At 43.5% G+C, this 23,832-nt stretch overlaps 1 protein-coding gene across 1 annotated transcript in view; it reads left to right on the forward strand.

Annotated features, from left to right (window-relative positions):
- The window catches only part of ITGAV (integrin subunit alpha V), a 76,525-nt gene that overhangs the window by 18,746 nt on the left and 33,947 nt on the right, over positions 1 to 23,832 (forward strand). The window contains exons 3-6 of the mRNA XM_066611309.1: positions 16,509 to 16,600; positions 18,364 to 18,478; positions 21,251 to 21,312; positions 23,369 to 23,414. Coding sequence (XP_066467406.1) covers positions 16,509 to 16,600; positions 18,364 to 18,478; positions 21,251 to 21,312; positions 23,369 to 23,414 — 315 coding nt within the window. The remainder of the gene's footprint in view (positions 1 to 16,508; positions 16,601 to 18,363; positions 18,479 to 21,250; positions 21,313 to 23,368; positions 23,415 to 23,832) is intronic.

Below are 23,832 nucleotides of genomic sequence, written 5' to 3' on the forward strand. Positions count from 1 at the left end.
CAATGGCCCCTTCAAGGTGGCAGAAGACAGTGCTGTGTTTAGAACAACTGTTCCACCTGCTGCCATTGCTTTGCAATCTAGTGTGTAGGTTGAATTTTGCACTATTGACGCTGGATCAAGGTGCCCAGATACAGTAAGGACAGAGTGCCTATAACCTTAACCATTGTATAGAAGAGGGAATTTTGGCAGGTGCAGCTCATCATGGAAGGGTTTGAAAAGCTGCACCTGACAAAACTCCCTCTTCCATATAGTCGTTAATTCCCTCTTCTATACAGTGGTTAAGGGCATAGGCACTCTGTCCCAGTTTGTATCTGGTAGCTCTGTGCTGGCTCAGGAATAGCACCGGTACAGCACTGAAGCAGAAGCAAAAATCAATTTTAAAAAATCTGGAATAACCTTGGAGCCATCACAATTTTGATTACTTTTCCTTTTAAAAAATTTTGTTTTGATGTACTTGGCGAGTGTGGCCCTGGCTGTGTTTGCTATTGTAACTCTGTGACTAATGCTGGTCCTTTATTCTTAATTAAACTAAGAGGTTACTGCCCTGTCTTGCTGCTCCATTTTAGCATTGCAGTGCCGAACAATGACCTGCTCTATCCTGTGTCCACCTTGGGGTGCTGAATCCTGTCTCTCGCAGTTTAAGCAGGGATGTGGAAAAGCCTTTGTATGTCACGGGAGAGGATTAACATACCGAGGGATTAAGGGGTTTGCACACTGGGTTGGTTTTTGTTTTGGAATCTGTCATATGTGTATGTAATTTTTTCAGTCTTTATAAGTTGGAACAAAGTTCAGGAAAGTGCCTGTAAATTGTTTGTTCTAGAGACTGCCTTCTATAATCATTTAGTGATTTAGAACACCCTCTTCAGCTAAGAGGAACTGTTAAGGTGCTTACAAACTCACTCATATGCCAAAAAGCATGTACGTGATAAGCTGAGGCCGCTGCCTTAGCTTCTGCACCTTGTAAGCAGTCAACCCTGATCTGCCATCACATGTGTTTTGTGCTTGCCTACACTTTTATCATCAAGACACCCCCACTTCCGCTTGGCCTATTTGTCCCATTCCTCTTCCACTCTTGCTCTGTAAAGCTGAATGGGAGGAATGTAACTTCGGTTTCTGAATGCCTTTTTGTGATGCAACAGCCTTGCAAAGTACTTTCTTCTGAATCCTAGTTCAGTGCTTAAAGTAATGTGATAAAAGACTTTTAAGACTCCAGAGAGTCTTAAAGTCAAATATGCTCAGAAAAACGTGCTGGAATTTCTGCCCTTATAAGTTACAGATTTCTTTAGTAATGCCTCAGTTCAGAGTGCTCCATCTGGAATAGTCGTCCACCATGGTGAACAACTGGGCGGTGGGTTTTCTAACTTATTTTAACCATTTTTGTGACGATTCAGCAGCTATAATGATGAAAGTCCTTTATGACAGCAGATGGAAACAATGCTAAATCATTCCAAAGAAGATAATAAGCAAAACACAGAGGGTGATGTTACATATAATATAGATCAGCCATTTTTAACCACTGAGCCGTGGCACACTAGTGTGCCATGGACGGTCTGCAGGTGTGCTACGGGAGATTGGGGGAGGATCATTTGTTAGTAGGACAACTGGGAGATGAGTGCCCCTGCTGTCAGTGTGGTGTGCCTTTTCAGTTGTCAAAAAAGTGATGGTGCACCTTGACAATTTTAACGTCTTGTCAGTGTGCCGTGAACTGAAAAGGGTTGAAAATCGCTGATCCAGATTGTTGGACTTTTTAGCTAAGTCAATGGCATGTGTCAGGAAATAAGGAATGTATAGGTATTGCCAGGGTGTACCAGTGTAGAGAGATTGCAGGTATCCTGGGTGTTTTTTTAATATTTCTAGCATCAGAAGCTGAATATGGGCTCCATGTATGCAACTCTGGATCTGAAACAGAAGCCATGTGTCCAGCACCAATCTGTACATTTGGATATGTGGCAAAAACTTGATTCTACTTGAATAGTGCTGTTAATGGGGGCTGGACACACATCACCAAACTCATGGAATAAAATTAATCTCTTATTTATTTACAAACTTATATCCTGCTTTATCTCCCAAGTGGGCATTTGAAGTGGCTCATATCTTTCCTTCCAGCTGTTAGCTAATGTCTCACTTTGTGTATACACGTATTAGGACTGCACGCTTTACGGCCTGATCCTATCCCAGGCCAGCACCAGTCTCTTGCAAACTGTCCAGGAAACAGTCATCACAAATGTGCCATAAGGTACATTGTGGCAGCCAGGAGGTGCCAATAGGGAGGCCAGTGCCTGCGGGTGCTGGGCCCTTGCGCCAGTCAGACGAACACCTGAAACTAACAGTGGTAAGTTCCCTGCCAAGCAGCAGAGAGACATTCCAGGGTAAAAAGGATGGTGGGGAATGAGGAAAACTGGGCAGAGAAGAGCAGGCAGGGGGCTGGTTCAAGCCCAGGAGGACAGTGAGGATAGTAGCAGAGACTGCTGCTGGATCCTATCCTCCCTCCCGCACCTCCAATCCCTACACAGGTCAATAAGGATCTGTGCCAGTGATTGAGCTGGTCCAGATCCAAGTAAACCCATAGGGGCTGCCGGCTAAGCCCAACATAGCATAAGAGAACCAATGTTCCCTTACCCCAAGGGAACCTCCGGCTTTAGTTGATTAATCAGCAAAGGCCATTATAACAGGAACGAACCAATTCTGGTTGGGGGGAACTGAGGCCATGTTTCTTGGTTTGCTTTGAGACTGTTTTGTTGTATTACTCAAGGAATGAATGCGGGAAAACCATTAAAGAGAACTCTTCTGTTATCTATCAGTGATGGTAGCTTTGATTTATTAAATTGAAAAATGGTTGGCAACCTTCAGTCTCGAAAGACTATGGTATAAGCCTACAGCACCTGGTATTCCCATGCGGTCTCCCATCCAAATACTAACTAGGCCTGACCCTGCTTAGCTTCCAAGATTAGACATGTACTGGGACCAAGGAAATGGGTGTAACTGCCTTAAATTGAAAAACTTCTCTCTAAAAAATATAAGGGGGTCACCTATGTTTGTTTTAGTAATATGCAAATTTGTATCTGTATGGTCTGGTAATGGGTTGAAAAGAATGTGACTAATAAACTAAAGTGATTGAAATGGTTGACAAGCCCAAATATAAGTGACCGGAGTCCAAAGAGTTACTTTTAAGTGTGCCAAGGGCATGGGCATGTCTGAGGAGCGTTTTGACCTTTTCTTTTAACAGCAGAGCTCCTTTCTGTACCATCAACTGCTCTTGAGCCCCCCAATAGTTTCCAAAGAGACTTGCCATGGGGATCAGGGGAAGTGCTATTTAAGGGCCCAATCCAGACCTGTGCGTGCTGGCTTACCACTGGTGTACACTGTCGCAAATGTGCCTTAAGGCACTTTTGCAAGCAGTGCCATGGGCCCAGCACTGGAGTGCGAGCCCACAGCAGCTCTGGCGCTGGGACTGCAGTTTACCGCCCAGCACTCACCCGAAGTGCTGGGTGGTGGAGAGGTGAGTGGGAGCGGGGGGAGGCGTGGTGGGGGAAAGGAGCGGGGGGAGGCGGAACTGGTGGAGCTCAACTCTGCTGAATTCAAAGCCCCATGTCAGGTTTCGCTGCCCAACATGAAATTACTTGATACTGTGCTGCTTAAATAGCCATTGAAGAGTCATGCAGCCCCATTGCAGGACCATTTCCCTTACCTCGGAGAAAGCGACAAAAGTCCCCTTCTCCCAAGGAGCTGCCACCAGCTGCCTGGCACAGTCAAGATGCCATGGCAGCTATTTTGGCACCATGGTAGCCCCACGCACCAGCTCAGGATTGGGCTGCCCAAAACAGAAGTCCAAAGCTCCCTTGAGTTAGTAATTTCCATTTTTGTATATGACTGCATCTTTTTAAACCAGCCTTTTGAGTCAGTGTCACATTTTCATTCATTTTTCCTGAAAAGTAATTGTCATTGGGTCACTTCCTTTTTGTATCTCTGGAAACATGGTCAGGATGCATATATAGAGCTTAACAAGAAATCTCTGCCCCACCCACTATGAAACATGAGATCTTCATCTGCATCCTGGCAGCTCAGAAAAAAACTTTATCTACACTGAGATTGCTTGCATGCAGATGGCATGAACCCTGTTCCAGTTTAAGCGGGGGGGGGGGGGGGAAGAGAGATGAAAAAAGCAACTTTTTTCATTTCTGTATTTCTGTTTCAATTAATATTTGTTAATATTATTGCTGCCAGCACAATTGGGTTCCCATCTTTTGTGTGGATGACCCCGTGCCAATAAAATACAGTATGGCTTTGTTTAATAGCCTACTACACTATCTGTCTAGCCCTCTAGCCACTTGGACGTGGCTGTGACCCATTTAGCATCTGGCGTGTTTTAAGAACCTCGTGCCGCTTCATCCTTTCAACATTCTCCAGCCCAGAAGCGGAACTGCTGCTGTTGCTGAGAAGTCATGCAGAAAATGTGTGTCAGGGTTTCTGGGAAAGGGAAAAACCAGTGAGGAGCTGCATGAGGATTTTCTTTTGTGATAGAGTTGAATAAGCTGGCAAAAATTAAGCTGAGGAAATTAAGTATATGACTGGTGAAAGACGTTATTTGGGGTCACCTGAAAGTGACCTTCTCCCATTTATATTTGATTTTAAAAAATGAATCATGCCACCCAGTTCACTGAAGGCCCTTGCAGAAATTAACACCAAATCAAAACATTAAAAGATGAAAACATTTGCAACATTAGAGTCACAAGATAATGTAACCACAAGCTAGATGAGCCAGCCTGATAAAAGAGTGTCAGCAATGGTCAATTCAACCAAAATACTTCCTTAACAGTGGTGTACCAAAGACAGGGCAGGGGTGGATAGTGGTCTGTCACGGGCAGGGCTTTTTTTCTAATGGAACGCGGGGGGACGGGGTTCCGGCACCTTTTTGCAGGGGCCCCTCCCCTTCGGAGGCATTCCAGGAGGGGGGAGCAAAACAGAGGCATTCGCTGGGTGGGCCGGTGCCTGGCCCCTGCCTGACTGCACAACGACCCGCTCCTGCCCCCATCCCCAAGCTCTCGCCCGAGCCCAGCCCGCCTCCCCTCCCCCTGCGCTCTGCTCAGGGCAGCAGAGAACATACAATTGCATGCCAAGCGCCATCCCAAAGACACAGAGTATTCTGATCCCTGAATTAAAACATATTTACTCGCCTGTTTGCAAACGTAGCTGTTGCTATGTGCACCTAAGGACCCCTCTCCTTTAAGAATTCCTTTTTTGTTCTTACTCCCACAGTTGCTTAGAGTAATTTTACTACATGGAACTCATGTAAGCCAGTTTTTGGAATCTATTCACTGCTTCCTCTCCTCGAAGTAGTGCCGCACTACATACTACACGCTACAAGTGCACCTGTACAGTATTTTTCCCCATGTGTAGAAAAAATAGCTAGGGGGAAGGGGATGTGGAGATTGACAGCCCAATCCTATGCATGTCTACTCAGAAGTAAGTTCATCTTTAGGGGGGAAGCACATAAAAAATATTTCTCCAATAAAAAATGGTTTATAAATAAATAAAGATTAATAAGTTCTGAGTTCCTGCACCTTTTCTTTTACAAAAAAAGCACTGGTCAGGGGTGTCAAATATGCCCAGAGTGTCAAGTGTGCCTTCCCCAGGGATCACAAGGTGGATGCCAGGTCTACCCTTGGCATCAAGCAGTGTGCCCCAGGGGTCAAATACCCTCTGTAAGCCACTGCTATACAAAACAATATTTACTTCCATACTGAAGGTTCACATTGTGCTAGGCCACACAAACTTCCCTAGATAGAAAGTTCTGTAGGGAAGGCCATGCTTCTTACTACCACCCCAGCATCTCCCGAAACTCTTCTGAAGATCTGGATGTCTGAAGGGGCAAATCCAGGACACAGCATCTGACAACCAGGAGTTGCTCCTGGTATCCTGGCCGTTTATTTAGCATGGCTAATTTTATTCAGGGTTCTATCAAAGGAAAGTGAATCATGGCACTGGAAGATGGCAATTACTTCCTTAATAGTTCTATCCTGTGCATGTCTACTCAGAAATTAGTTGCACTATGTTCAGTGGGGCTTACACCTAGGTGAGTGCATATAGGATTGCAGCCTAAGTCCCATTAATTTCATGGGGCTTAAGCATGATGGACTTTCTTTGCATACAACTCTAAATTCCATTGGTGACACCTGCAACAGAAGAAATCGTGTAGCTTCCAGTTTCATGTAAAGAAACAGTACAGTTGATGTCTGCCAAATAATTCTGTGAAAACTGCAAGAAAATAAAAGCTATCATTAAGATAAATGTTATCAGAGATACGATTGAACTGCAGGGTACGATAGCCAACACAGGGGCACAAGCTGAAAAAAATATATCTTAAAGCAGTGTTTCTCAAACTGTGCGTTGGGACCCCCTAGGTGGGCCACGAGCCAATTTCCCCATTCATTTCAATATGTGTTTTATTTTCAATATATTAGACTTGATGCTACCATGGTATGAGACTGCATTTGGGGAAATGTGACAGAAAAGTGACTTTTAACATGCTGTTATGTCCAGTTTGAGCCTATTTATCCATGAATTTTCCATCTGTGGATTTGGCCTATCGAAGATCCCTTGGACCCACGTTGAAGCCAAACTTGGCCCAACCTGAGCCCTACAAAAGTGACTGGAGCTGTGCTCCGGTCACCTCTGCAGGGCTTTCTGAAGCACACAAGAGGCCCCATGTGTCTGCCTGTGGCCTCTGCAGTCTTCAGAATGCCTCCTGGGGCAAAAAAAGCCACTTTTGGTTTTTTGTCAAAACCCAAAGTTTTTATGTCTTTAAAGGACATTAGGAGGGCCAGGGAGGCTTCCTTAAAAACCAACATCTTTTTAACATCTGGTGGGGTTTTTTTTGTTTGTTTTTTTACAGGCTTGGTGCTTTTATATAATTGCTGCTGTTGCTCTTCTTGTTGTACTAATGTCTGATTGCTATTTTTAAGATGCTAGTTATTGTGAAGGGTTTTAATTTGTGTTTGTAATTGTGATTTTATGTTTTTTGTATTTCTAGTCATCGTTGTAAGCTGCCTTTGGAGAGAAAGGCGGGATAGAAATACAGTAAATAAATAAAATAATAAAGGCATAAAAATGTCGCTTCTGGATTTTTTTTAGACCTGGAAGTGGCTTTTTTTTTTTTTTTTTTTGGCCTCTAGGAGACATTCTGAAACTTGCAGAGGCCAGAGGCCATGGATGAACATGGGCAGTCTCTACAGGCTTCAGAACGTTGCAGACGTGACCAGAGCGAGCCTCTGGTTATGTTCAGAGTTCAGGTGGGCTCTGAAAATCACATATTTCATTATCCTTGGTTTTCAGTATCTGTGGGAGATCCTGGAAAAGATCCCTTGCAGATTCAGAGGTACCACTTCTATACAAGTTGGCAACCTTCAGTCTCGAAAGACTATGGTATCGCGCTCTGAAAGGTGGTTCTGGAACAGCGTCTAGTGTGGCTGAAAAGGCAGATTCGGGAGTGACAATCCCTTCCACACTGGGAGCAAGTGCAGTCTGTCCCTGGCCTGTCTCCCTGGCTACGGGCATTCCTTCTTTGCCTCTTAGCCTCAGACTGTTGGCCAAGTGTCTCTTCAAACTGGGAAAGGCCATGTTGCACAGCCTGCCTCCAAGCGGGCCGCTCAGAGGCCAGGGTTTCCCACTTGTTGAGGTCCACTCCTAAGGCCTTCAGATCCCTCTTGCAGATGTCCTTGTATCGCAGCTGTGGTCTACCTGTAGGGCGCTTTCCTTGCACGAGTTCTCCATAGAGGAGATCCTTTGGGATCCGGCCATCATCCATTCTCACGACATGACCGAGCCAACGCAGGCGTCTCTGTTTCAGTAGTGCATACATGCTAGGGATTCCAGCACGTTCCAGGACTGTGTTGTTTGAAACTTTGTCCTGCCAGGTGATGCCGAGAATACGTCGGAGGCAGCGCATGTGGAAAGCATTCAGTTTCCTCTCCTGTTGTGAGTGAAGAGTCCATGACTCGCTGCAGTACAGAAGTGTACTCAGGACGCAAGCTCTGTAGACCTGGATCTTGGTATGTTCCATCAGCTTCTTGTTGGACCAGACTCTCTTTGTGAGTCTGGAAAACGTGGTAGCATGCACTTAGGGCCTGGTGCCTTAATCCTGTGGCTTAGATCACTAGGCAACACTACCTCTCAAATGCTTTACTGTCAGAAGATTTTACTGTTCTGTAAGTTTTTAAAAAAATAGTTTTCTGCAGTGTGAATTTGAAAGAAAAAAACTGATGGAGTTCACTGGATGTCACAAACCTATTATAAAGTTTAGTGTTCCCTATACTTACATGTGTCTGGAACTGCTTGATGTCAGAAGCAGGCTAGAAGGATAATACAGATTCTCACTGACCTGTTCTTTCGATTCAACATCTTTTAAAAAGAACAATGATTTGCATTCTCTGGTAGTGGTATAGGGAGAGAGTTTTGTAGGAAACCCTCTGGGATCATTTTGGTTCAAACCAGCTGTATGATATTTTTTTTTAAACAAATGTAAGCAGTTTTCTCATCAGGCCCTGATTAAGTCTTGTATACATAAGGCAAAATTGCAAGGACAGACAATCCGCCTCTTCTCCACTCCCACTGTAGTGTGCATTTCCTGGTATTAGTAACATTAGTCAATGTGCTTGTGGTTGGATGCATTCTTGGCAGAAGAGTTTTTAGCTGGGTTTATTTGGGTCATAAGTAGTTAGATGATAAATTGTCTTGCTCACATCAGTCAGGTTTTTTTTTTAAACTTGTTGGAAAAAGTAATAATATTGTGCCCATTTGTCACAAGCAGGAGCTTTAAGTTTCCAGTGAATGCCGATTTACATAACCAGTGGATGAATAATTGCTGGAAAATTACTTGAAAATCATGCATATAAACAGCTCTCTGCACATGGCCTACAGTCATGTGCTGTCCCCACCATTCATCTGTTTGCATTCCACTGCAAATGGTTCAGAAATGGTGGCTGCAAACACTTTTCTGGGAGTAAGCCACATTGAACCCTATGGGGCTTACTTCTGAGTAGACATGGATAGGTTTGTTCTATGAATCTCTAATTGTAAAAGTAAAACTTGCAAATGTTCACAGTTACATACAACAAATTGGTGATAAGTAAGATGCTGTGGGGCATTTGGTGGGCCGCTGTGAGATACAGGAAGCTGGACTAGATGGGCCTATGGCCTGATCCAGTGGGGCTGTTCTTATGTTCTTATGTTCTGTGCCTGGGATATTTGTCAATATTGCATGGATGGATGGCCCAGCCATTGGGGCAAGTTAGACCAGAGCTCCAGGGAGCTTAGGGTGGTGTGTAGGGTCCCTCCCACCAGGTTAGCCTTACAACAGCTCTGTGTGGTGGATTAAGTTGAGGGAGGATGACTATCCCAGGGCCACCCTGTGTGCTTCAGGGCTCATCATGGATCTGAACACAGGTCTGTGTCTAATATCCTAATCACTACACCACACTTGTATATAAGCAAGATGATTTCATTTGCATTGCAGGGGCCTTGAACAAGAGCTATTGCATATTCGGGGCTTTTCAAACTGGGGCATCACAACGCCCCAGCCTGAGGGTCCTGGCCTCTGCCCCCTTAAGGGGCAGGGGCAGCAAGGACACAGGGAGGAGGCAGCGATGCGATCCCCAGGATTGCGTCGCTCAGGGGGCCACAGGGGCTTGGCTGGACTTACCAGAGCTTCCTGCAGCCTCCCAGGGGTGTGGGGGCCGCTGTATGAATGTCTGCAGGGCTCCCCAGGCTTCTAAAAATGAAAGTGGAGCGATTGCGCTCCACTTCTGGTTTTGTGGAGGCAAGGCGCGATTGCTCTACTTTCACTTCTTAAGCTTCGGGGAGCCCTGCAGACAGTCGCGCAGAGCTCCCCGTACCCCCGGGAGGCTGCAGGAGGCTCTGCTAAGTCCAGCCAAGCCCCTGCAGCCCTCTGAGTGATGTGATTCTGGGGAGCGCGTTGCCGCCTTCCCACTGCCCCTGCAAGGACTCCCAGAGGGTTTGAAAACCGCTGGCATATACAGAACTTGATCAGGAGCTTCTGCATGATGGCCTAGTGTGTAGATTCAGTTGTAAAGGGGAGGACTTAAAAGAATTACCAAAACTAAAATGGAAAGCAAGGCCCAAAGATCACCTCCGCCTGCTGGTGTCTCCTTTGAAGAGAGAGGCTGTGCCTCTCTTCCCTTATAGTGCCTTGTTGGGAGGGGGGGGGGAGGAAAGAAGCAGACAAGGCATACCTTCCCCACCCCCAACCTTTTCCTGTTGTAATGATTGTCTGATTTGATGTTATTGAAATTGTTTTGTTTTACGCCGGTTGCTCTTGAACTCTTGGCACTTGATGGGCAGTGGTATAAATCAGGGGTGTTAAACGTAAGGCCTGTGCATCAAATGTGGCCCCCAGAATCAATTTATCTGCCCCTGTTATAATTTGGCTCTTTCAGTGTAATAATTGGGCTCTCTCATATCTTGAAAATACAAATAAGGTTTGGTGTCACTTCTGGTCCTCAGCAGGGTCTATGAATGCTAACGTTGGCCCTCTCTATGAAATGTGTTTGACACTGGTATAAATCTTTTAAACCAACAGATCAGTATCGCAGTAAACTCTTGTTCATTTAACATGCTGCTCTTCTTGGATGCCCAGTTAGCATGATTCTCTCACCCCTCCCTTTTACATAAAGAAAAAGAATCACACAGATGGGACTTCTATCATTTGTACAGCATGTGATGGAGTGCATTGTGATCTGCTAGATGAAATTTTAAAAAAGGCTAGATCTGCTTTTCTGCCGTGTGGAAACTGTCACCACATGGATATGTTTTTTGTGCCTAAACCAGACTAAGCGAGGCACAGATTACACATGATAGTGCAGACAGTTCTGTAGTTCGTCACCAAATGCATAGTTGAACTTGAACTTAAGTTGAACTTAATTTGTACTTAACTGTTGTCCGATGCCTAATAAAGACTATCCTCCTGTCTCCCGTCTCTCATTTTGGCAAGATGAATTAATTTACTACATAAGTCTTGTCCCATAGTCTTGATCACCAATCTGTTGTGGATCGGGGCGTGGAGAGATTCCTATCTGTGATTTAGAGCTGTTTGAGCAACCTCCAAAAGATATGTAATCATCTCCAAGTCCTCAGAGACAAACTTGAATGTCAAATATCATTCTAACCAATTGATCTAATGAGAAATCATAGCTGGACTTCTATTTAATATAGAGAAGGATTGATTTCCTAAAAGGTTCCAATAAATTATGCAAGATGTCCATTCCTGTCTTCAGGTGTTTTTAAATTGGGGTCCGTCCCACTTCGATTATGTAAAACAGAGGGTATGGTTTAAATCTGAAAAGGGCATGCAGGTGAAGGGTGCTGAACTCTCCCCTGCCCCTGATGCAACTCTGCCCAGCTGCTGTTCTTCTAGCTGAACTTAATTTCAGTATCACAGTCCAGCTGGGGCAAAAAATAATGTGGTAAATGGACCAGGAGGTGGGATTGGTAGGCATGTGGTGACTTCAACACTCTTCTCCCCCCCTGCACACTCCTTTAAACCGAAACCCTGCCCTCTGCCAGTTGCATGTAGTTTGGCCCTGCAGAGCAGCATTTGCTTTAATTTATTTTGTGTACATTGTGATGACTGCTACACTAAACAGTGTGCTCTGGAAACATTAACATTTAAAGCACTCTAATCAGAGTGCTAAGGAGGCCTTTGCAATACATGCCATCTTGTCTCCTTGACACAAAAACAGACAGAACGTCTCTAAAAAAACAGTGATCCGTACCAAATGTGATATATTTATAATTTCTGGGCAGTCTTCCCACTCCACGCCGCCCATTGCTTCTTTGATTTCCCATCCAAGATCCTTGCTCTTTTTCTTTTTCATTCATTCTCCTCCTACATGAACTTTCAACTGTTATGATTTAGTCGACACCAGATTACAAAAAAAAGTGAAATAATTTTGGGATTGTATTTAATGTTACCAACCTTATGAGCCTAAAAGCCTATTCTATGCCCCCACTGGTGCAGCCACACCAAAAACAGACACGCTGTATCCAACAGGTGAGGGGTGGATTTGGGAGGCTTTAGGGACAAAAGGGAATTTAAATCCCCTTACACCTCCATAATCCTTCTGTTCTGCAATGGGTCTCCTTGGACCTGCTCCAGCGAAATTGCTGGCAAAAATCCTAGGAGAGAAACGCAGCAGGAAGGCTGTAGAAAAGGGGGATTGCCGCCAGAGCCACCCCCTCTCACAACTACCGCGTCCCATTTTATTCCCTCCCTTCACTCACTGCTGCTTTACCTGCCCTGGTGGGTGTAGGCAGTTCTGACAATGGGTTGGTAGTGCTCCCAAAATGGCTACCGGTGAAGCACTGTGTGCGAAACTTACTTCTGCTGTCGCAAAAAGCTGCAAGTGACAGCCCTGTCCTCAATAGGATTAGGCGGTCGCTCACCTATAATGCGATTTCCCCTAAGTTTTTTTAATGTTTTAGAACAGTTAATGCTGCATTGGACGAAGTATAATCTGTGACTCTTACAGTTTTATTGATGACTTTGCACTTTTAAATTGAATGGAAAACCTTCTTGGCTAGAGCACATACAGTACTTATTGTTGGCTATCTTTCACTTTCTCTTCTGCACATAAAATATTCCAGAAACATTCCCTACCGAAAGAATTTCTTAGGGCCAAACTAGATACGACATGAAAGTTCTGTGACTGGGACTCCCAAGACTGGCACTTATCTTTTTTCAAAAAGTGGCTGTGGAGATCCCCGATATCGATTCAGGTCATGGCATGGGACTAAGAACTTTATCCCTTTCCTTTGGATTGAATCCTTCAAAGTGACTTGATATTCCCCAAAGCTATTATTAACCATTGCAGAGGAAACTTATATGGCCACAGAAATTGTGCCCATAAGCTTTTCCCTCTACAGGTTTAGGAAGCAGTTTATATTAGGAAATAATGCATGGGCAAAGGGTTAAAGAGCATAGTCCTGATCTAAATTCAGATTTACCAACTTCTTTAGTAACTTTCAGTTCTGCTTATGCTCTTGAGCTTGATTTCATTTATATGCATTCTCACATGCACACTTTATTTTGATGCTGTGCTTCACTGTGCACTCGGGAAACATTAATATTTGGCGTCATCTAAAACTGCCCAGGAGGCCTTTCTTCTTTCCAGAGGGGAAAAAAAACTAATGAACTGTCCACTTGGGAGACCAGTCGAGTCATGTTTTCCATAAGCTTAAGTGCTGCCTGTAAAGAAAATTTTTATTATTATTACTCAATAGTCAGGCTTCCAGTGGATGAGTCATTTTAAAACTGTGTTCTAGGGTACCCTGCACTTCCTCAGAAGTTTATTTTGAGCTTCTACAATGTGAAGATCAGTCAAGGTGGAAAAGCTGCCCTGAAAAGCAAATTGTCCACTACTGTTGATCTTTTCTTGAAATTTGCAACCAGAAGAGGAGTTCTCGAACACACATGAAGCTTTAGGGCAGGGGCGGGCAACTTACAGCCTATGGGCTGAATCTGACATGCCACAGAAAATTATTCAGTCCGTAGTCCTAAAAAGATGTATCCATTCAGTCCATAGTGGTCCTAAAATGGAATTCAAGTTTGTAATTCTATCTCTGTAAGGCTTACAGTGTAAGCAGACTAAGGGCTTCCTTACAGCAGCAATTTTGAACCCTTTTCATCTCAAGGCACAGTGACACGGCACTAAAATGTCAAAGCACATTATCAGTTTTTTGATAATTGACAAGGCACACCGCACTGCTGGTGGGGTCTGGTAGAGGCTTACATCCTCCAGTGGCCCTACTAATAACCCTCCTCCACAGTACACCTGTGGACTATTCATGGCACATCAATGTGCTAGAGCACAGAGGTTGAAAATCACTGCCTTAGAGTATATTTCTCTGTTAGAGCATGTGTCTCTCCATGCCATGTCATCTTTTTTTTTTTTATTACCTCTATGGCCTAATAGGGGTGGGTGTGTGTGTGTGTGTGTCAAACACATGTGCGTTCTTAATATTGATGGACCTGATGTCTTTCCTCTGTGTGGAAGAACTTTGCCGTACCCTGCTTTAGGGGATTAAGACTACATCTCTATATGATCAGAAAGTGGACTGTAGGGAACACACTCAAGAATTCTCTGCAGCATGCCCAGATTTTCTGGTGGAAATGCAAAGTTCCTCAGCAAGCAAGTCAATGAATTCATATTACCTTTTGAAGACATTGCTGCTTTGGTGTTTCATTTTTGCAATCATGTCTAAAATCCGAGTAGCTCATCAGTCAAGTTTTATTGTGCAGCCCACAGAGATCATGATATGGTATTTTCAAGTTGGATTAAAACAAATTGTAGTTAAGAATATATTTCTGGAAAAACAGAGTAATGAACAATGTGGCCCACTCCAAATCATTCAGCTGCATCTGTCTTGCACTTTCACCAAGCTCTACAGCAGAGGTGTCAAACATAAGGCCTGGGGGCCGGATGCGGCCCTCAGAAGCTTTTTCTCTGGCCCTCAGGCTCTCAGCTGCTGAGCGATGCTGAGGTCTCACTGCTGAAAGAGTGGCCCGCATGATAATTGGGCTCCCCCATATCTTGAAATATGATCAAGATTTGTGTATTTTCTCTTCTGTCATTTGCAGCTAATGAGTTCCTACACAAGAACAAAGTGCTTATTTTTGGTTTTGACCTGTTTAATGACATCACTTCCTGCCCAATGACATCATCACTTCCGGCCCCCAGTAGGCATCATGAATGATATTTGGCCCACGGTATGAAATGAGTTTGACACCCCTGCTCTACAGCATCTTTCCTGCTTCTAGCAATTTGTTACAGCAATTCGTACAACCTTTAGAAGCAACATATCTATCAATCTGAAAAGCATCCACCTTTAATGAGATGTCCAGCCCTGCATCATTGAAAAGAAGACCCTGTTGAAGGTCTATACCTCTCCTTTCTAGGAGTTTTGTATATATGATAAAGTAAAACACACACTTGCAGATCTTAACCCATTCCTTTGCCATATGGACATAAAAACTAAGTACGGTTTTTAACCAGCTGTTCTTTGTTTTGTCTGCCGGCAGGAATAGGACTCTGTTTCTTTGGGATTTCCCCAACAGGAAGCAATAAAGTGCCTAAAGAGGCAGAGATTTCCTTACAAAGTGGATAGCGTACAAAGCAGTTTAGATCGGTTGGAAGCAGCTTGCTAAGTGAGCTGCTGACTCACAAGAGAGAAGATATTTTCTGCTATCTCTATTCATTGTTGTGTATTTAATGAGATGAGTTCATCTGGACTGTGTACGTGTGTGCCTATAGGCCTGTGTATATGGGAGCACACAACTTCATGCATATATACATGCATACACTTGCTTTCAGGTGGGCTTCTCAAGCCATAATTACATGATTGTTGACATAATTGCTCAGAGGCCAAAGGGTATAATTTTTAGGAAGTTTTTTACTCTAATCAGGTTGTATTTTTTCCAAGGAGGGCTTCTTTGCCTTGAGAGGCTGTGCAAGAGGCAGAAATTCATCCTACCTGAATATACAGAGGTGGCATCAACTTCACTTCTTCAATTTCTAGTTACTTGTTATGTCAGCGCAGGGGTCTTGCAGAAAATAAAAAGGTAGGAACCCCACCCAGCAATATGAAACAGAAAAGGGTAAAGAAGGGAGCTCAGAGAGTGGTATGCATATGAGTTTTGCCAAGACATGGCTTTATCCTTTTCAAATGTGTATTAAAATGTGTCTTTAATCTAAGGAGAGGCGATTTTGTAATTTTACAATATGGTTCCATATTTTACAATTCCTTACATCCTACAGCATAGGCAAAATAATTCTTTTTTTTTTTTGGGGGGGGGGGACGACAGATACTTTGCAAACTTGGTAGTCATCATCACACTTAGGCATTTGGGGGGGAGAGAGATTGACTGAATGCTCAGACTTTCAGCTCCAACAAACGTGGACCTTCCAACTCAGCATATGCATGCGTGTTTGATGAATATAAAATGAACAGCAGTTCCATTTGACAAATGTTGCTTTGTACTGTGAATGACCCATTGATCAAACACTGTGTAGACAAAACTTTCATATCATCTTGCATCCTCAAATGCAATACTTTCCTGTGGAGCCAGTTCACACCCTCCATTTGCAAACCATCAAAATGTGGAGTGATCAAACAATGAGACAAGGGAATGAAGCCCAAACTCAATGATGGAGCACTTGCTTTGCACGCTGAAGGTTCCAAGTTCAATCCTGGGCAATTCCAGGAAGGTCTAAGAAAGATTCTAACAAGCTGGAGTGCACTGGGTCAGCTGCATGGTCTGATTTGGTATCTGTGTTCAGCATGAGTGATACAAATACATGATTTGTAAATTAGCCCCATATCTCTTTTTGAGGGACCGATTCACTTCAGATGTCCCAGCAGCCACTGAGATGTTCAGATGTTGCAGAATTCCAATATAAACTTTCAGATCCTTGACAAACTTGTATGTCTTTGTTTAGGCAATAGAGATTTTTCTCCAAATGATCCATTGGAATTCAAGTCAAATCAATGGTTTGGAGCATCAGTGAGATCTAAACGTGATAAAATTCTGGTAAGTCTACATTTTTAAAGCTTTCGACATGCAAATGTATTAAAATATTAGAATATGACTGTTCGAAGCAGTGGTGTGTGACCAAAAAACAGTAACTTGAAAATCATACCCGTACTACTTTCTAGCTCCTCCCTGTTTTAACCATGCCAGTATCCATGATCTACTAGCAATGCCAGTATCAGATCATCAGAGAAGCTGCTTAAGCAGCTGCTTGATCCTTGTAGCCTGTGGAAATTGCTGACATTTTGTGAGGAATTCTGCAGCAGCAGTAGAAAAGGTGTGAATTTAGTACATCTGGTGTTTGTTTGCCTTTATGTGCTAGTGGGCTAGATGTCTTTATTTGCTGTTCCTGATCTGCTCTGTGTATTTTATTATTGATTACTTTTATTGTCATTTTATACATTGTAAGCCATCCTAAGCACATTAGCAAAGTGGAAAGACAGGATATAATAAATAAAATACTTCCCAAGTTAGCTGTAGCCGTACCCCATTTTCACCTTGGTCAGGAGATTCAGAGTGTCCTGCATGTCCATGTACTCCTTTCTCCTTCCCCCTCTCCTCTTATATATGGATTCCTGCCTTATAGTTAGAGCTAACCCTTGGGCAAGGCTACATTTGCACCGGTATTTTGTTACCTATGGTAAACTGGTGGTAAACTCATTTTTAACTGTAGTTGAAAATTGTGATTTGGAGTTATCCCAGGGTTATTAGCTGTGTTTCTTGCAGTTCAATCCTATAGTTTCTTCATGCTGGCAGAATTAGCATTCTACCAACATTGACTGCCTTATGGTTGTTGCAAATGCGGTTATGGTAGCGTGCAAAGTATTGCACTGCCAGAGCCTTCCCCTGCACATTGATGAATTGCTACCTGCCAAGAAATATGAGGCAGTGGGATGGCAGGGAGAAGGCAAAACTGGGCTGAGTGATGGTGTGTACCTGATCCTCTCCCCTCTGAGAGCAGCGTCCTTGGCACAGGTCCAAAGAGACCCATTGTGGAGTGAGAGGCTTATGGATTTAGATTTAAATCTCTTTTCCCCTCTGAAGCTTCCCAATCTTATCCTCCCCCCCCCCCCGCACTGGAGACAGCACACCTGTTTTCAGCATAGCTGCACCAGTGGGGGGTGGAGAAGGATAGGATTGGGCCCTTGGCCACTCTGAAGTGTGACAATATGCTCTTAGATATATGGCTGTCTCCCAGATGCATTGCACATCAGCGCATATTTGATGCCCAACTGCTTCTTCATGAGATATAAATTGTTTTGGATAATTTGAATGTTGACGCACAGTACAAGCTGAAATTGAGAGACAGACCGAAGCAGATACTGACACAGCCTTGGTTATTGTCTGGTGCCAGTAAATGAATGGTTAGAATTCATTTTAATGTGCAAATTAAATAATTTAGTCTTGTTATTGTCTGGTGCCTTGGTTATTGTCTGGTGCCAGTAAATGAATGGTTAGAATTCATTTTAATGTGCAAATTCAGAATTTAATGTGTATATGTGAGTGGCATTTTAGGGACTTTAATCTGGTTCTTTTACAAGGCAGATAATTCATGAGAGCTGTTACCAAGTTTTACCTAAATTAGTAACGCAACAGTTTCTCCTCTCTATTCTCTGGAGACTTACAGCAAATGGTGCATAGGTCAATTACAGGTTCACTGTATTCACCCTCCCCAACCTTTGTTTTCTGATGATGTTTCTAGGACTATAATAACAGACTTTTTGAAGAGCTTTCTAAATGCTGCCGCTGTGCTTCATCCACAGGCTTGTGCTCCACTGTATCACTGGAGAACGGAACAGAAAGCGGAGAGAGAACCTGTAGGAACTTGTTATCTTCACGACGGGTCTAAATCTGTTGAATATGCTCCCTGCAGGTCAAGTATGTGGAGAATGTCTTGCTATTGTCATTACAGCTCTGAATCTATTATCTGTGTCGTTCCATTTTATACCCAACCTGTGAAGTGAAGTGGTCTTCCACTCTTTCGCCCTCTTTTCTGCCACTTATATTCAGCCTCATGGTCATAACCAGGCAGGCAGGCCGCCCTATTAGCCACACTTAGGACATTACTATACCTGTTCTAGCATGCAGTACTCTGTGTTACATCACAGCTGCTCATACGTATTGGATCTTAGTGTGTGCAAGAAATGTCTGTTAACAAAGCTGAATTTATTTACTTATTTATTTATTTGAAATATTTATACCCTGCCTTTGTCCCCCTAGATCAGTAGTTCTCAAACTGTGAGTCTTGGCTCCCCGGGGAGCCTTGGAAACCAGCCAAGGGAGCCACAGAGTCTTCATGAAAACTTTGCTGCCCTATTCAATGTATAGGATTGTCGCCCTAATGGGGAGCCATGACTAATTGCCCAGTAGATAAAGGGAGCTGTCAGTTGAAAAAGTTTGGGAAACACTGCCCTAGATTACTAGAGTGCCCAAGGCAGCTTATAAAATGGCAATAAAGGCAATAGTACAATAAAAATTTCAATATAACATTTTTTTTAAGAACCAGGAGTAAAAGCAAACAGCATTCGTGATAAAAACATCCAACATCCCCATAAAAGCAACCAAAAGTATAAACAAAGTAAAACAAAACAAAAACTAGCAGAAGGAAAGGCTAAATCAGTCATTTTCAACCACTGTGCTGTGGCACACTGGTGTGCCACAAGCGATCCACAAGTGTGCCACAGGAATTTGGGGGAAGGTCATTTATTAGTAGGGCAAATGGGAGACGTGAGCCTCTCCCCCTCCCACTGGCAGCATGGTGTGCCTTGTCAATTGTCAAAAACCTGGTGGTGTGCCTTGACCATTTTAGTGCCTTGCCAGTGTGCCCTGCTTTGGAAAAGGTTGACAATCACTGAGCTAAATGAAAGAGGGCACCTTTCAGAACCAGACAGAAGGCTAGCAGGGAGGGCATAGTACTGAGGGAAGCGTAGGATTGGGCTTTTAAGTCCTCCATCTACTATTTGAGAAGATTTGTTCCAGTAATAAATACATCAAGACTGTTGGTCACTACAGATGTCGTCTACTTCCCTCTATTGTTTTTTTTCTTAAAATCCAGACTGAATAATACTTTAATGCAGGTGTTGCTGCCTGGTTTGAATTTTGGTTGGACAAACATGATTTTTTAATTACAGAGGAGTGCTAATTATTTTGCTTGATTCTAACAGATGAGCATCAGCTGCATTTTATTTGTTTTGTCCAACACCTGTGACCCTCCAGACAAGATTCTCCAGGGCCATGATTCTGGAGGAGCTGGAATAACAAACTGGAGCTCCAGCAGATTTTGTAAAATTAATCCTGTAGACGTGAATTGCTTGTGGCCTTGAACACTCTCTCATTCTCACTGGTCTCTCGAGGCGCAATCCAAACTGCATCCTAGGCTGACGCAAGTCTCTTGTCCCAGCTTCCAGGTGTCACAAAAGTGCCGTACATCACTTTTGTGCCACCTCAGGAGTTGGGAGGCTGAATCTGGCTCTGCTGTGTTGGTGGACAGGTGAATTTTCACCAGCCAAGTCAGGCCAATGTCGGGGTCTAGGGAGAATGGGGGGGAGGGCAGAATGGGGGTTTTCTGGGGCAGGGGAGGGTGGGTCCATGGGTGAACCAAGCCTGGGAGGGGGTGCAGCCAGGACCCAGCATTTAGATCGGATCCTAAACCCCCTTGTGGTAGTTTGGCCTAGTGCTGGGCTGCTTGGATCTGCGCCACCTGTTTAGGTTGCGCAGATCCAAGTAGCCCCATTTGAGCTGCTGCCACATTACTCGGGGTAAAGGGAATCTTTTTCCCTTGCTCCAGGTTGTGCTGCAGCCACCCCCAATTCTGCTCTAGATACAGCACAAGCCAGCCGACCTTTCTGTTCCAGTGTAGAATAGGACTGGGCTGCTTATCTCTCAGGTTTGCCTTAACGGGGAGGGGAGAAGCCACCATGGAACTATTGGCCTGTTCCTACCCCCCTACCCCATCGCCACCACCGCGCCTGTCTACGCTGTTCAAATAGCAAAACCAGGAAGGAGAGAGTGCATTCCGCAATCATCCCTAAGATCGAAGGGCTCTATAAAAATGCACTGGGCAAAATGAGTGTTCCATTGTGGGCAATGATAACGTTAAGAAATGGTTAGCATATCTGTCATAAAGCTCTGAATTCGGAGGATTAACCACATCATAAAAAACCTCCTTGGGCTCACTCATGGCATGTGAGGCATGAGCTCTGGAATGCCTTTTCTTTTCCTGTTTTAAAGTCAAGTGATACCTCTGGACTGCGTGTGGATTGTTGATCAGTGAATATAGGAAAAAGGGGATCGTGTATGCTGTGTCTCATCCCCCACCCCTGCTTCTGAGCATTCAGTCCCCCCTTTCTCTTCCTATTAAGTATGGTTTATTTTGTTGTAGTTACTGAGAAAAAAAAATGACAAAAAACCAATACAAGTATGAATAAACAAAAGGGAATGGACATGTTCCACTTGGATTTCCCACCCAAATATTTCACAGCGGGTAATAAATCAGTAATGTTATCTTTACGGTAGTTTGCAGTAGTAAACACGTGAATGTATCCTTCATTTCTTGCCAGCTCAGTGTCAACATAGCTTAGGCCTGCACAATGGAGTGTGTGTTGTGCATCCTTACAATTAATTATTTCACATTTCCTCTTGTTTCCACAGCAAACATTGATGCCGAAGGACAGGGATTTTGTCAAGGTGGATTCAGCATTGACTTTACTGAGGTTCGGAAACCTATTTTGGAACACCTTCCTTTCCTTCCTTGCTTATCAGAGCAGAGTTAATAAGGGACTTCTTATCTCAGTTGTTTTAACATAAAACATTTCTGTTATGCTGCTGGAAGTAGCTGCTAGCTAAAATGATTTGTTAAGTGCAGAATGTAAGAGAGCAAAATAGAGAAAGAAAATATATTAATAGAAGGGAGATCTTGTCTCATCTCTATCTTCTTAATTTTGTTATAGAAGATAAAAACATGTTTAAAAATCTACTTTTATTGAGTTTTAATCTAAAATCATAATTTAAAATGATGTAGCAAAGGAAATACTTTGGTCATTGTACTTATTTGACAGTACCACAAGTTGGACATGTCCTTGGTTATTGTAGCGGAGAATGGAAACTTCGTGTTCAGAGGTTGTGTAACTCTGACAGCCAGATGGAGAAGAGTAACAGGAAAGGGCTGTTTCCATCACACCCTGTTTATGAGCTTTCCTCCTGCGAGCCTGGCAAATTTTGGAGACAAGTGTGCCGGACCTCACTGTCTTTTTGTTTGTCCCAGCAAATAATTTCCTTTTTTCCATCACAAGTTATTTTCATGCTGCACTGTGGTGGGAAAACGTTGGTTTTGATCAACAAGGAAGTTCTTCAAGGGCCAAACTGAATGTGTTGTTAAATGTATTGCTGTCTAGTTTGGGGCTTATTTTCAGTTTAAAATGGCAGCCCTGTGGAGTAGAGGGCCTGTTCCAGTTGAGAGTGCTATGCAGAGGGAGGGGATGTTTAACCCTTCGGTGCCATTTCCCCACTGAAAATCTCCCCTGCTGTTGAACCCTGATGGTTTTAGCAAGCCAAGCAAACCTTGGCAACAAAAGGCATCTTCAGGGCTAAATAGCTGCCTTTGGTGGGGGAAGTGGGCAAATTTACAAGGGAAAATGGCACAGAAGCAAAGGATTAAACTCCCCTGTGTCATGTGGCAGACTCCCATGTGGTTATCCTTTGAAAATAAGTCCTAGGTGAGGACTCAGTGTTATGTCTAGTTTGGCCCAAAGTGGTTGTGAACTACTTGCCATCTCTCAGTGTAGCCTGCCTTCCATGGCTTTTCCATGTCCGTAATGGATTTTGCACTCACAAGGGCATCGCATAGCTGCTTCTTCCCAGTTCGTCAGGCTGAGATTCTCAACCCAGCTCACTGGGAAGAAAAGGCTGCTCTGAGCCCTATGAGTGTGCTGTGATGCTCTGGTTCGCCATAGCACATGGTTTGGGAACCACTGGTGTATAGCATTGCAGCCTAAGACCACTTACTTAGGTTATGTCTGAGGCAACACTTGAGGAGTTCTTCGTTTTGGGTTAACACGCAGTGCCTACCAGCAAGAACAACGCCAAGGTGAGAGGCTTTCCTCAGCTCCCAAACTGGCCCTACCTTGTAATCCGGAACTCTAGCATGAGTCATATCAAGCTGTTGCAACACCATTTGAATTTGGGAGCTGAGAGGAAGCCACTCCCTTGGTGTCTTCCTTGCTCATGGATCCTGTCTGTTAACCAGGAGGAGATACTTTCCTTTGTTAAAGACTGTCCTGCCCTGGAACTCCTGTGAATGGGAATTTACAGTACGTTCATATATTCCTTTTAAGACTTTTACCCAAACTTTTCTTTAAAAAAAAAAATCAAGTTTCATGTATGTTAATATTAATACAGTATAAAATCATTATGTATTGGATTATAAAATAAAATCATTACATATTGCATTATAAAAGCAATGCAATATAAATACGATTTAAAATAACATATAGTCAACCTATGTAGCTAGTAGCTCACCTTATTAATCTTATGTTTATCTGCCTCCCTAAATTTTGCTGATGCTGGGCTCCAGTAGGATTCTTGTAGAAAGAGTTTGATAATATTGGGACCACATCTAAGAAGGCCCTCCCCTCAGCCTAATTGGTGCTGAGCTCGAAGGTATAGTCTAGAGCTGGATCCCCTATGATTTCCAAAGAGAGCAAGGCCAATTGAGAGATATCTTCCTTCAGTAAATCTTTAGTTGTAATATTTTATTTTTTTCCTCCATAGGGAGACAGAGTGCTTCTTGGAGGACCTGGAAGTTTTTATTGGCAAGGTGAGATAAAGATGGCAGAATGGGAAAGTTCTGATGTCTTTGAAGCCTCCTGTTAGGGCCTTATAATGACTACATGCAAATGCATGAGGCCAAATACTTTATAGCTCTTTTTTTTCCTTGCAAAGTTGTTTCAGGATGGTGCAGAGAAGTGGTAGAGTGAAAGGGGAGCTTTCCCTGCTTCTCTGCTGGTGGTAGGAGATCAAAGGGTCCTTGGAAGTGCCACTAGATTCTTTGTTACTTTGGTTTGCAAGAGATTAAAATGACCACTCTTTTAAAAATCTCACTCTTCAATAACCATCTTCCTCTCATACAATATTTAATTAAGCTTGGAAAATGTCACTGTTACTCTCATTTCATTGTGTTACAGGTTTATTTTTAGTTCAGAATGATAAAAAGACATATCAGAGGAATATTCTTT

This window comes from Tiliqua scincoides, chromosome 1 (genome assembly GCF_035046505.1).
Source record: "Tiliqua scincoides isolate rTilSci1 chromosome 1, rTilSci1.hap2, whole genome shotgun sequence".
NCBI lineage: Eukaryota > Metazoa > Chordata > Lepidosauria > Squamata > Scincidae > Tiliqua > Tiliqua scincoides.